This window comes from Lasioglossum baleicum, chromosome 16, assembly GCF_051020765.1.
Source record: "Lasioglossum baleicum chromosome 16, iyLasBale1, whole genome shotgun sequence".
Classification (NCBI taxonomy): domain Eukaryota; kingdom Metazoa; phylum Arthropoda; class Insecta; order Hymenoptera; family Halictidae; genus Lasioglossum; species Lasioglossum baleicum.
The window spans coordinates 9614291-9624971 of NC_134944.1; the positions used below are offsets into that span (position 1 = coordinate 9614291).

The 10681-nt window shown below is 40.2% G+C and overlaps 2 protein-coding genes across 5 annotated transcripts; both read right to left on the minus strand.

Moving 5' to 3' along the window:
- Positions 1-208: 208 nt before the first annotated feature.
- On the minus strand, positions 209-7749 carry LOC143216752 (uncharacterized). The gene is made up of 4 exons (XM_076440105.1): positions 7032-7749; positions 6121-6487; positions 5571-5787; positions 209-4566 (listed from the first exon to the last, which is right to left on the minus strand). The coding sequence occupies exons 2-4, from the start codon at positions 6450-6452 to the stop codon at positions 4357-4359; spliced, it is 759 nt and encodes a 252-aa protein (XP_076296220.1). The 5' UTR covers positions 6453-6487; positions 7032-7749; the 3' UTR covers positions 209-4356.
- A 132-nt stretch (positions 7750-7881) lies between these two features.
- On the minus strand, positions 7882-10669 carry Tim23 (translocase of inner mitochondrial membrane 23). Of its 4 annotated transcripts, none has more exons than XR_013010619.1 (5): positions 10525-10669; positions 9649-9898; positions 9405-9574; positions 8626-8869; positions 7882-8039 (listed from the first exon to the last, which is right to left on the minus strand). XR_013010619.1 is itself a non-coding variant. In XM_076440109.1 (5 exons), exons 1-5 carry the CDS (start codon positions 10595-10597, stop codon positions 8030-8032), a joined length of 621 nt encoding a protein of 206 aa, XP_076296224.1. In that variant the 5' UTR covers positions 10598-10669; the 3' UTR covers positions 7882-8029. The 4 variants fall into 4 exon arrangements, 3 of the variants coding, with proteins under 3 accessions (XP_076296224.1, XP_076296225.1, XP_076296226.1); XM_076440109.1 differs by having other exon boundaries at positions 8752-8869; XM_076440110.1 differs by having other exon boundaries at positions 8744-8869.
- Between the last annotated feature and the right edge of the window lie 12 nt (positions 10670-10681).

Consider the following 10681-nt stretch of genomic DNA (forward strand, 5'->3'; position numbering starts at 1 on the left):
AGGCCCCTTACCGCTGCGCCCCTCGCCATGGTACTACGCTGAGCCCGCCCCACTCTTCCCACTAACACTGACGCGTACCGCTAACTTATTGTTAGCTTGCTCCACGCGGTACGCGTCAGTGTAGTGGGAAGAGTGGGGCGGGCTCAGCTTATTATTAGTACCGCGGCGAGGGGCGCAGCGGTAAGGGGCCTGGTACCGCGCGGAATATGGCAAGCCTGGTACTAAGTATTCGTACACCTTTTAAAAACTAATAACTTTTTAGAGGTTAGGAGGATTCGTATATTAGCTACAGTAAAGGCCGTATGCGATAAACGCAAAAAAAATATCCCCTCCACTGTAGAAATCTGATCTCGGGTATATCGGTGTGAACCACTACTAATGCGACGCGGAGAGTCGCAGTCATCGGCACAGTTCAAAGGCCCGCGCGTCCTCACAATGTAACACCAATATAAAATCTTTTTTATTATTACTTATTTTTTAATGAAACTTTCACCAATATATTTGTGGCATTTTTCTGATTAAAATAAGACCAAACACGATATAATTACGACTTTAATTGACGATGATCGTCTCTTTTTACACGCGCTGTCCTTCTCTACGATAAATGCAAACGAATCTCCCCGAGGTTTCTGCGCTTATAGAGGATTTACTGTAACGTGTAAATAATTGATATTGGTCGCTATTGCGAAGGAAAAAGTAAAGGTGACGATTTGTTAATTGTTTGTCTGTGCCTGTAATGAAAATTTAAAATATGTATTTTGTAAATCTAAGTAAATTATATACATATGTACGAAGTTTCATTGAAATCGGTTGACGCATAAAAAAGCTATGGGCATTGCAAGATGTAAAAATTTTTGAATTTAGGGTTTGCGATTCTCATTTAAATCGCAGATTCTTACAATGTTTGCTATTTTCGATCAATTATATTTCATAATTAGACTGCGGATGTTTATGCAATTTGCAATTTTTATAGACGAATTTTAAGAGAGAGAGAAACCCGGATCAAATAAAATCTTATTTTCCGTGGTAGTAGCCTTTTTAGATATGAAATAAATTAAAATCGTACTAAATTCTGTCGTATTTTTTATATGCTAGCATTTTTTGAAAATTTTCAAAAGCCATAATTGTTGCATAAAGATCCGTGGTCTATTCATACCAATCTTGATCGATTTCGATGAAGCTTTGTAACTGTAAATATATATAACTTAGACCTACCAAAAGGGGCACCATCTACATTTTTATTACAAAACATTTAAAAATTGTGTTATTTACTTATTCAATTCGGAATTGCGACCAATTGCAATTTTTCCAAAAAATTTGTTCACATTGGTTAGTAAATTAAACGTTCTAACGTCTCAAAAAAACTCAAGCTGTTGGGTCCAATTTTGAAAAAGTTATTCGTTTTTAAAAGGTGTACGAATAATTTGTACACGCACTGTATGTGTACCGACATGCTGAAACGACAGCATAATAACAATTACACATTCCTTACTGTTTGCACGTCGATGAATGCTCGCATCTCCTCACTACCGTTCGCATCATACCGATTGCACAGGGTGTATAAATGGTAACGGTCCTATAGGGGTGAATTTACACCTCTGGATCGGCCGACATTTGTCAAAGAAACTTGCCGCGAAATTGTTTATACCAAGGAAAATTGATGTTAAAGTTTGTTACATCAACACGTTCCACTCATCCAGAATAGAAAAAGTTTGAAAGAAGCCATACGTCGCAAACAAATAGTTATTGCAAAATTACTACAGTCCACCCGACCGTGTACCCATGCTCATGTGCATAACATAACCAAATAAGAATATTAATCCTGCATTATAAAATACTAATGTCAAGTACGCAGGTACTTACGAATTTTTCAGAATTTTCTGTTTCTCCTAATAAGTGTGAAGCACAAAACGCCACACTTCTCCACAATCACTGGGCACTACGCGACATGTACAATTTCCGAAATCGTGACAGCGACCGAGAAGAAGTTACTCCAACCACGATCAAAATAATACTGCGGTTGTCACCTCTGTTTTTTTGGGTGGATTTAGGTGGGGAAAAATAGCGTCTGTTAATTGGACGAAGGTGTGTCGGAGGACTTTAGATTGAGAAGTGGGGAAGCTGTCAAAGAAATTCCTTTTGTATTGTATTCGGTCGTAAATGACGTGATTTATGAGGGTATATCCGCTCGTCGCTTCAATGGGTCCGTTGGAGGTGTTTACCACCTGTTGGGGTTGAAGTTACCGGAGCGCGGTGGTTGTAAAATAGTCGGCCGGTTCGGAGCCGATTAGCACGTGTTTTTTGTTTACTATTCCGTCCTTTACAGGTATATCGCCTAATCCGTTGGAGGAAAGGTGAGGTACAGTAACATTTTATGATGCAGGATTAATATTCTCATAACAATGGATATAAGGTATTCTTTCATATTTTGCAACTTCAAAATATATGATCCGAATGGGCAGGGAGACTATGACGTCGTACGGGCCAAGCGACGAATGTCCCTTTAAATTTCGTTTGCTCGAGGCACGCACACGATTATGTTTGGTCTCATCGACACGGTCAGGTGGACTGTAGTAGTAGGCTTTTGTTTACATCAGGGAGTTCCAACTTGTTTCCCTTCGAGAGCCACACACACAAGATCCCCACCAGTCAAACCTCTCCCCACTACAATGTATAGCCGTAGTACAGTTAACTGTTTACAATAAAGTCTAAGAGTGGGGGATTTTCTTTGGTATAAACAATTTGCGCCAAGTTTCTTTGACAAATGTCCACCTTTTTATACACCTTGTACAGCGCGTCAAGAAATTATGTGTAAGGTGTTCCACACCTTAGGATCGGCGGAGATCTGTTAAAAAAGTTTCTGCAAAGACTTTCATTACAACATATAACAACATAACGTAATATAATAGATCAATTCTGAATCAATTAAGTTCACGTGTTATTTGAACTTCAACGTCAATTTTCAAGAGAACGGTTCATTTTTTACCGATGTTTCCTGCGAGAAGATTGTTCCTCTCGATAAGTAGAACACGATACAATTATAAAACCAATTTGAATTTTGCACAAAACTTTTTTACACATAATCTCTTGACACCCTCCACACGATTACGTTAAAAGCATTTTTGGTCGTTTCGAAATCTCTTCGATCGCTGTTTCTTTCTCTTCCCCTTTATTTTTGCATTGAGATTACGGAATGTAGCGAAATGGACGAACATATATATGCCTTCTCTTACCGGGAAGTAAAAGTAAAACGATGAAGTAGAAGAAACAGGAAAACCAGTGAGAAAGAAACTATTGAATCAGAGTTCGGAAAGTAAAAGGAAAACTGTGGTTAGCGTGTGCACGGTATGAAGAGCAACATGACCAATTATATATTGTTACATTATACATATTATAATATACAGATAGAGATGCAATGTAATGTAATGTAATGTAATGTAATGTAATGAAACGTAACGTAAGCTAAGGGAGAACAGCGTATGTACGCGCACGTGTACCACTGGGTAGAACGCGTGTAATTCAACTATCCCCTATTACGAATAAATGTGGGGGAGGGGCGGGAAGTGTCGACGAAGGAGTTTGGCAGAAGGCGAAATATTTGCTATTAAAGTTACTAAATGAAAAGGTGATTTCTCTTAATTTAATTCCTAGCGTGATTCCTCCTGGATCGTAGAGCCCAAACTACAGCTTCCGATTAAATAACTACCCAGTCAGCACAGCCTGGCACAGCCTACCACCTGACCCAGCCTGCAGAGCCCCTGACCTGCAGATTACGGGCAAACACAACGCTTGGAGCTGCTCGAGGCCCAGGGAGCTCGATTTTGGACGGGCTCCAGTGCGCACCAATGTGCCGCATATCACCTGCAAAAACTCGAGCCCAGGGCATGTAGGCCGGGCCGGGATTCAGCCTGTTTTTGAGAGGGCAGCACGGTCACACTAATGTGGCCAATCAAGCCGATGCCAGTATACAGAACACAAGGCGGGTCACATGAATGTGGCAGAAGTCGTTACAGTAAAAAAATAAGACTTTTCAGGGCGATTTGCCTAGATTGATCTTTTATCTGGCGTTTTTGACTACTGACAAAACCCCGTGTTTGTATTATCACGAAATGAGAACGCGAATCCCGCACCCTTGCAATTTTCCAAATGGGCCGAATACCGGCCCGGCCTGCAGGCCCTGGGCTCGAGCCCCTGCAGGTGGCATGCGCGCATTGGCGCGCACAGGGGCCCGGCCAAAATCGAGCCGGTGTGCTATCTGGGTATATCTTGTCCAACGAGTTGATGTTACTCTTCGCGGCAATAGGACCCACGCTAATACTTTACCGTCTCGTCTCGTTGGACAAGGTATAAATAGTGTTAACAACAACACAGCCTTCTGCGGGCCATGATTACACTCAGTAGACATACAAACGTCCAGACAGAAAAATTGAGCCACGTTGATACTATTGCTAATCGGAGAGCGAAACCGGTGTCGATTCGTTTATCTCGTCTCCAATGATTTTCTTCTGGCTGTAGATAGTCCATGAAGTCGAAGATCGATCCGCACGAAAGTCTGCTGTGTATCACCTGTGAAAACGAGGGAAAATGGATTGGAGAACGTTGACGATGAAGAGACGATGTTCAATCTTGAAAGTGATGGATATATAAACTCTTAGAATATATTGGGTTGGTAACTAAGTTCGTTCGGTTTTTGTGATTTATTCCAATGTAAAAAACCGAACGAACTTATTTGCCAACCCAATACGATTAGGTTCGCTCTTAGTGCTACCGACCTGCCCCCTATAACGAATTTTGCAAGCAAATAACTGACATGTTTTGATCGGAAGATTCAGAGCAAATAAGGACAAAATCCTGCTCCAAGCGTGGTTTGGCAGAAAAATGACCGCATTTTACTCGCAAAGTACGACTGCAGACGCTTGGTAATAATCTGACACGATTCTGATTAAATTTCGTTGAATCGTGAAGTAGCTATTGCAATCAAAGTTATGATTAGACTACGGATCTTTATACAAAATAAAAATATTTTGCAACCATTTATCCCTTCATCCCTTAACCCCTTGCCGTATTTTAACGAGTCAGACTCGTGGTGAAGATTTTAACAGAGTCTAACAAATATGAATGCTACGCCTTTCTTCATAGATGAAATCAAATTTGATTCGTTTGTAATCAATATTTATGTATTCAAATAAAGACGTTTTAATCACTGTAACTCTGAAGAAAATGTTACGGCAAGGGGTTAATAGATTTTTTACATTGAAAACATAACAATATTGTTGGACTTTTCGAATCTTTCACTGTTTATATTTCACCCAACCATAAATGCATAAAAATCCGCAGTCTAGTTATGATATTTGGATATATCGAAGTTTATAATGTTCCTTAGAAGTGCGGATCTTTATGCAAAATAGAAAGATACGGGAGCCAAATCAAAATTGTATATTCTTCTTTTAACTATCTCATTTAAGCTAAACCTAATTCGTGTCCATTTTTGTCATAAATGCATAAAATCCGCAGTCTACTCATCACTTTTAAGTCGTCCAGGGTTCTAGGAGTGTGTTATGTGTAATTACCTCGGCTTCGCCACCGGTCGAACCCATTAAGTGAATAAGTCTTTTCCTGTACTGGTCGCAGGTTTTGTAGTAGCCGTCGGTCATGACTATGGCGTGGGCTAACGATAAGCAGCAGAAGAGAATTGCGACGAACATAATGGGTATCCAATGCTTGTACGGACTTCTAGTTTTAGGTCTGATGATCACCGTTCCTACTGGATCAGCGGCCTTCAAGTTCCTGTAGAGTCAAAGAGAATTCGAATTTCTCGATTCATGATGCGGATATGGGCTTGCGAATCATTAAGGGAGTATACTCGTTTCTAGAATTGCAAGGATGCGGGATACGCTTTCTCATTTCTCCATATTGCAGAGATGGGGTTTTTGAGTATTCACTTCTATGAAGATAGCTACATGCGCAGCTCTATCCTTCTGAATAATGCAAATTACGCCTCGGAAACCGATCGTGGCCTAGATTGATCTTTTATCTAGCGCTTTTGATTGCTGAAGAACCCCATCTTTGGGATTGCACCCTTCCAATCTTGGAAACGAGGGTCTACCCCCTTTTTCGTACCTGGCCGCGTCTTCGCGGATCCGAGTAGGTTTGTCGAGGTTTCGATTGATGCAACATCTATATCCGTGGTATCCGCCGAGACAGAGGCTGACCAGGATTGTTGGGATCAATCCGTAGACTCCAAACTGGCAGAGCTTCACGTCACCGCCCATAAAAGTGCTGAAGGTGTTGATGCCGTAAAGTATGCAACCGCAGTCGATGCTGATACACACGTCCAAGGTCCATGTCCAATGCTGCCAGACAGTGACCAAACTGACCAACGAGGTCACCGACAAAATTACGGATAACACGTAAAGTACACCCAACACGCATTCCGCTTGTCTCTCCTTCATTGTTGTAACTTTCGTTTCGCAGTTGGAGATCCCACCTGGGAACCAACACAAACATCCGACGCATAGTTTCAGATCACTCTACGTTTCTGCGAACGAATTGTTCGGAACTGCACAGTCTCCAGGACGCGCGAGATTTCTCGCAGCCGCGGCAGATGCAACGCAACAGATGCCTGATCTCGAGCGGATAAATATTTTCATAGTTAGCGCGCTTCCTCCACGTACTATTTTTGTGGTAACGATTCGTTCGTGGACTTTGAATTCGCCGGCACAACGAATCTCTAGACTCTCTTCAAAATGTAAGAAGAAAAACCGGAAGACTTTGGACAGATACATTCGTTGAGGTGTTTGCACAGTGTGTCGATCTCTCGGATCACACTGGTACGCAGAATCCCGTGCATCCCGAGACTGTCGTCTAAAATCTAACAATATAAGTCTAAAACTAAACGTACGGTGTCTAATCTACTTCCTTGGATTACGAATGTTGTTTGTATACTCAATTAATCCGTGTAGATGTATCAAATTATACAGTATATCTTACGACAAAGAATGTTTATCTTGTCTTGTTTGAACATCACTTACCGCCGTTGATTGGCTCAACTATTTTCAGACAGTCAAAGAGAATCGTTTCGTCTCTCGAATCGCTCGCGGTTCTCTTCTCCAAATAATCCGTAAAATTGTACGATGCGACGGTACACGTATACACACTTCTGCACGTTTCCAAAAGGCTTGGAAAGCGACTTAGTCCTCGATGAAGCTGATCGTATACATAGAATCACCGTTTCGTGCGTTCATACTTGTACATCCGGAAAATATTGTTGATATCACAACGATGTCTCACCGAGATATCTATGAGATATCTACCATTATCTAGGAACGTCAATGATCGTACAAATCGAAAGCACATAGCGGCGCTATCGCAGCGTTTGCCACACTCTCCGGCCACATTTCGATCTAATTAGTATTTTTAAAGAAAATTTCAATTAATAACACCGTCGAATACGCCTATGCATGTGACGCGCATCGAACGCATACTTTTCGATGACAAACTATGCACACACGCACAAGAGATACATTCTATATATATTTATACATATTTGGTACGGAAAATGTTCAAGAAAATAGTTCAGAAAGTGTTAAATAAACGGTTACGTACACTCGACGTCTTTTTTCTTCTATAAACCGGATGAAAAACTGTACGAAACGAAAACTGTCGATGTCAAACACAGAGACGCTTAACAGCAAGCAGATAAACTCTGATAAGATTATCGTGCGTTACTGACACAATAGTAATCCAGGTGCCACAAACTGTGGATCTTGTTTGCGAAGCGTCCCGCAGTCGCAATCGCGATCGCGATATACAAGTACCCGTGAATATGTTATCGTACATACTTCTCTGAAGCTAGAATTCAAAATAAAATAATCGAATAGGTCACTTGCACAATTTTCTTTATTTTAATTACAGAGTGATTCTGTGTTTCACGAAGTCCGAGTGGTTATCCTTTAGTATCGTTCGAGGTGATCCGTTCTATGTACAAGTTCGTTGTAAACTTTTAGCGATTTCAAATTATGTATAAAGCTCATTTTGACCTGGAAAGATGAAAAAAGGCGATAACACTATAGGGAACAGTTACTGAAAACGTAAAAACATACTGGAGCACAAGTGTCCGCTTATGTAACTGGACGCTCGAGTAGCGTTAGCGAGCGATTACAGAGTCAAGTGTATTTCTTGAAAAGGAAGAATTTTTCACCTTATTTGAATGTTGTCCGAGTTAATTGTGTTTACGAAACCAAACGAATGCTATAAGCCAATGAAATATTCTAAAATATTTTTCGTCAAATGCACACAATAGACTATAGACAAACCCCGGTAACGATTCGATTGAAGATTCTTATACATTGTCACGTCTGGTGGTTTAGCCACCGATAATAATTAACAATCAAAAATATGTTATCAGTGGCTGGACCATCGGACGTGACAACATATTAAAAGACTTGATCTTGATATGAACTTTTGGAAAAGTATTTGCTCCCTTTCTTTTTAATAAATATCTCTAACAAAAGCGTACACTCCAAGACAAATGTATGCCGCTGTTTCCGTTCAAGTTGAACGACTCAAAAACAGTAACAATGTCTGTTAACATTCGGTTTGTTCGAACTCCAATAATCTACGTACAGATAGGTAATGTTAAAACTGGAAACTCGGATTATTGGAGGACTCGGATCGTTCGAGACAACTATATTAACGATATTCGAGAAGCATATGGCGTACTGAAGGTTTTTCTGGTACACACAGTCTTACGCTGGATTAATGCTGCGAGGCCTCAATTCGAGTAAAGTATCTCGATTGCTCCACAAGCAATATAGAGACGCTATTCCTAATCCGATGCAACCACCCAACAGACATTTTCTTGGTCCAGCTGAAAAGGTTTGAACAATAAATTCTGATGTTCTGTACTGTTATGCAGGGAGTTCCAACTTATTCCCCTCCGACAACCGCAAGGTCCCCACTATGTATTCGAATCTCTTCTCACTATTATGTACAGCTGTAGAGTTAATGAGTGGGGCGAGAGGGAACAGGGACGTATGCGTGTTCTACTATACATATAACGATGAAGTCTAAGAATGGGAGAAGAACCTAAGCAGGGAAGGACTCGCGAGCTACAAGTTGGAACTCCCTAGCAAACACGATACACAGGGTGGTTCACCAGATATTACCAGCTCGATTTTCGTCATTATTATTATTCGTAGCGAAGAATGTTTCTACAAGGTTGAATGATTTCGATTCAAGTTTCATCGATCGGTGCAGGAAAAAACCATATGATCCCATTTAAAAGAACACCGATGACTTCTCGAACCCATTCAACCTTATATAAACAAAATCGAGGTGGTAATTCTGGTGAACCACTCTGTAGATATAAATAAAAATGTGGAAATACTCCCGATGGAACGTACTTGTCGATTTAAACAGCATACCCGTCGCCATTGCCGCCGTCAGGGTATTTATAGAATCGTCTGTACCTCTTGCCCACGACAGGAGTACACCGAAACCGCTGTACATCACGGATACTATACCAAATGTATTAGCCAACGAAGAACCGCTTTTCATTACATAATTAATTAATCTATAAACAAAGAAGTACAAGTTTACAGTTGGTTACGATTCTGCTGGATAGAAAAAATAATTAAGAGCACATACTGAGTTCTCCTGAGTTTCCCACTTTGACCAGCTAACGACGTCGCTTTGACACCTCTGTAAAAACCTGTCGTGCCACCGATACCAGCCCCTATTATGCATGCCGCTCCAATTTGACTAAAAGCTAATTCAAAACGACCTCTTTGTTTCCCAGCACCTTCTGGGAATATGTATTCTGGTTGACTCGGCGTCAAATACGAAGGATCAAAGTTCAAGTACGGACTGAGTTGCGTTAATCCTGGCTGAGACTTAACTGCGGTCAAAAAAATATAAAATCTTTGTTATCATACAGTTGGAAAATGGTTGATCGTATTACTATAAAAACGATTTCGAATAAATAAGGGTCGTATATGTTATTAGTAGACTGTGGATCTTTATGCATTTATAGCAAAATTATCGAAAAATTTTTAAAATTAAGGATGTCAATATATGAATTCTCCTCTATTAAAATCATTAAGGAAAGAAATAACATTCAATTTAGTTTTTACTTCTTCCAATCGATGCAGACAATTTTTATTTTGCATGAAGATGCGCAGTCTAGTTATGAGACAAATACCAAGAACAAATGCGTTTAACAGCGATACTGTATGGTATCGAATAGAATGAACAATTATTTTTCTTATAACGGGTAATTCTCGTCTGTTCTCAGAATACACCGACGAAAGACACGGTTTTTCAATGGAATATTTTAGGTTACGTGATTATGATAGTTTAACTATCTTTCATGCTTTCAAGCTGGATATTTATTTTAACACGTCGTTACATAATACCAATAGCCAAATTATATTCCCCGCATTGAAAAACGACGAAAAGTAAAGTAATGTGCATAGTCTTTTCTTATGAACAATGTATAAATACGTACATATATTGTCCGTTTACCTGGTATGTTTAGATCAGAATATTTTTTATTGCTGTCCGCATTTTTGTCGCTCTCGTTTCGAAAGTCTATCATTTTCGCTGTGTTTTTGTTGAAATTCTAACTTTCTCGATGATTTTTACTACGAATAGTGGCGGCGAATGAACGATCACGTTGAGT

Coding starts and splice junctions, on each gene's coding strand:
- LOC143216752 (XM_076440105.1), bottom strand. CDS start 6,452: ATGAAGGAGAGACAAGCGGAATGCGTGTTGGGTGTACTTTACGTGTTA. Junction 5,788..6,120: donor ATCCGCGAAGACGCGGCCAG/GTACGAAAAAGG, acceptor TTGACTCTACAG/GAACTTGAAGGCCGCTGATC. Junction 4,567..5,570: donor CGACCGGTGGCGAAGCCGAG/GTAATTACACAT, acceptor TCGTTTTCACAG/GTGATACACAGCAGACTTTC.
- Tim23 (XM_076440109.1), bottom strand. CDS start 10,597: ATGATAGACTTTCGAAACGAGAGCGACAAAAATGCGGACAGCAATAAA. Junction 9,575..9,648: donor GGGAAACTCAGGAGAACTCA/GTATGTGCTCTT, acceptor CTTTGTTTATAG/ATTAATTAATTATGTAATGA. Junction 8,870..9,404: donor TATGCTGTTTAAATCGACAA/GTACGTTCCATC, acceptor AAACCTTTTCAG/CTGGACCAAGAAAATGTCTG.